Source organism: Manis pentadactyla, chromosome 13 (assembly GCF_030020395.1).
Source record: "Manis pentadactyla isolate mManPen7 chromosome 13, mManPen7.hap1, whole genome shotgun sequence".
Classification (NCBI taxonomy): Eukaryota; Metazoa; Chordata; class Mammalia; order Pholidota; family Manidae; genus Manis; species Manis pentadactyla.
Genome location: NC_080031.1, coordinates 57,595,410 through 57,597,538, shown reverse-complemented (window position 1 = coordinate 57,597,538; position 2,129 = coordinate 57,595,410). Strand labels below are relative to the sequence as shown.

At 50.9% G+C, this 2,129-nt stretch overlaps 1 protein-coding gene across 1 annotated transcript; it reads right to left on the bottom strand.

The window, feature by feature from the left end:
• Positions 1-877: 877 nt before the first annotated feature.
• LOC118923812 (immunity-related GTPase family M protein-like) lies at positions 878-1,706 on the bottom strand. The gene has a single exon (XM_057490629.1). It carries the CDS (start codon positions 1,628-1,630, stop codon positions 947-949), a length of 684 nt encoding a protein of 227 aa, XP_057346612.1. The 5' UTR covers positions 1,631-1,706; the 3' UTR covers positions 878-946.
• Between the last annotated feature and the right edge of the window lie 423 nt (positions 1,707-2,129).

Sequence of the window (2,129 nt, the reverse complement as noted above, 5' to 3'; positions counted from 1 at the left end):
GACTACAACCCTGACTAATATAGTAACTCCAGGGGGAAAATGTGTTCCAGCCTGGAGCAAATCAACCAGGGAAACCTGTGAAACTGAAATCAAAGGGAAAAATAAAGTGTGAGAAACCTATTTATTGCTTAAAGGAAGTCATCTACTCTCGCTTGCCAGTGTCTCTCCCCATCGGGGCTGGAAGAACCAAACACCTCTCCAGGCCAGGTGCCCACTCAGTCTCCCCTGCCCCTGTAGGCACCTACTGGTGTGGAGGTGGGCTGTTCTCTCCACCCTTGGAGACACCTGTTGATATGGAGATGGATTAAGGCCAAGTGAGAGATTCTGGAAATGCTGCAATTTTACCAATTTACAGTGGTTTCAAATACGCAACACAGTGGTTCAACAGTTCTTCATATTACTAAATCCTCACCCCTCTAGCGAGGTTACTATCTGCCACCTAAGCTGAATATCATGATTTCTAGTGGAGAAAGATGTACCATCCTGGGGGAGGACTCCAGTCAGCTGACTCTCACGTGAGAATGGGCCTATGGGACTATTGCCAAGTCAGCTTTCGTTGCGGTAAGGACTTTCCTCAGGACGGCCTTGGTGTCCTCAGCAACGACATCAAGGATGCATCTGTGCTTCATCCGTCTGAAGTAGGGGATGACAGGGTCCCCCAAGACTGGGATGTAGGTAAGGTGGCTGTGGACTGTCTTCATAACTAGACAAGTCATGAAACTCAGTCTCCAGTCTGCCCTGCAGAGAGTGGGCAGGTCCTGGGACTTCATGGCGGCCCTGAACTCCTCCACGGACTTTCCAACACTCTGGGCTACCTGATGCAGAGATCCCTCATCCACACCAAAGAGCAGGCGGTAGGCATCCAGACACTCCCCCAAGTCATCTGCGTCCTGGATGCCCAGGGTGTCTTGGGAAAATCCTGAGGCTAATTTCTCCTGCAGAGAGGTCACTTTGTCATTAATGATCTTGTGACAAATTTGAGATAGGGTCTGTAGTAGACTGCAGCATCTGATGTCGGACAGGTCCCTGTACAATGTGTCCCTAAGCCATGGGAAGTCATGCAATAAAGGGTCATGGTTGGACACCAGGAACGTGGGGGGTTCACATATCCCTCCTTCTGGAGATTTTCCCAGATATTCCCCCAGATATTCTGCAGGAGCTGGTCCTCTGAGAGGACACTCGTGCTCAGGTCCCTATCCAGCTTGGTCCACACGATGGAGAACCTCTTTCCCAGGCCCTGGATGGTTTTGGCGAGCTTCACGTGATTCATGCTGAATTGCTCAGATGCCGTGATGATAAAGAGATCATATTGGCTGAACGGCATCTCCCCCAGATGGTTCTCCAGGCTTTGTGCAGCAGCCCCCATGCCGGGCCTGTCCCACAGCATCACATTGGGAAGGCGGGAGGATGAGTAGCTGGTGGGAATCTGGGTGGTCCTCACCACCCCAGTGGGAGCCGAGGTCTCCTCCTCGTGCCCAAGGCCCCTCAGCACATTGACGAAGGAGGACACGCCATTGCAGGAGTCCCCTATCACCGCAACGCTCACCTTAGCACTGCATGCTGCCTCCAGGGTCTCCCTGACCACAGAGACCACCTCCAGCAACTTCCCTTCCTCCAAGGCCTTCCCCATGCTCCTGGCTCCTGACTCAGGTGACACGCTGCAGCCCGTGCTGTGCCGCCCAGCAGAGTCACAGGCTGCAGGTAAGAGCATGGAAGGGGACAGGGCAGGCGGTGTCACATCTCTCAGGAGTGGAGTAGCCTGCACAAGGCAGAAGAGCAGGGTAGTTAGGGCCAGGTGTGCAGGCGGCAGAGGCACCATTAGATTTAGTATACCCAGCCCAGGCTCACACTTACTCTTAAGGTTTTTGTTTACAAGCTTGATACTTTGATTACACACAGAGTGAGCAAACCCTACTGTGGGAATTTACATGGAATTTATATATAAAGTGTGAAAATCATATGTATAATCATATTTGCCTTGATGGTTTGTTTATGGTTCATGATTCGTAGTTAAGACAGAAACAGTAGCCAAGACAGAAAGAGTTTCTGTGTTTGTTCACCATGAGGATTTGTTCTTTATCCTTCAGAAGGTGAAACTGTTGAGAGTTGGACTTGATTAATGATTGTGC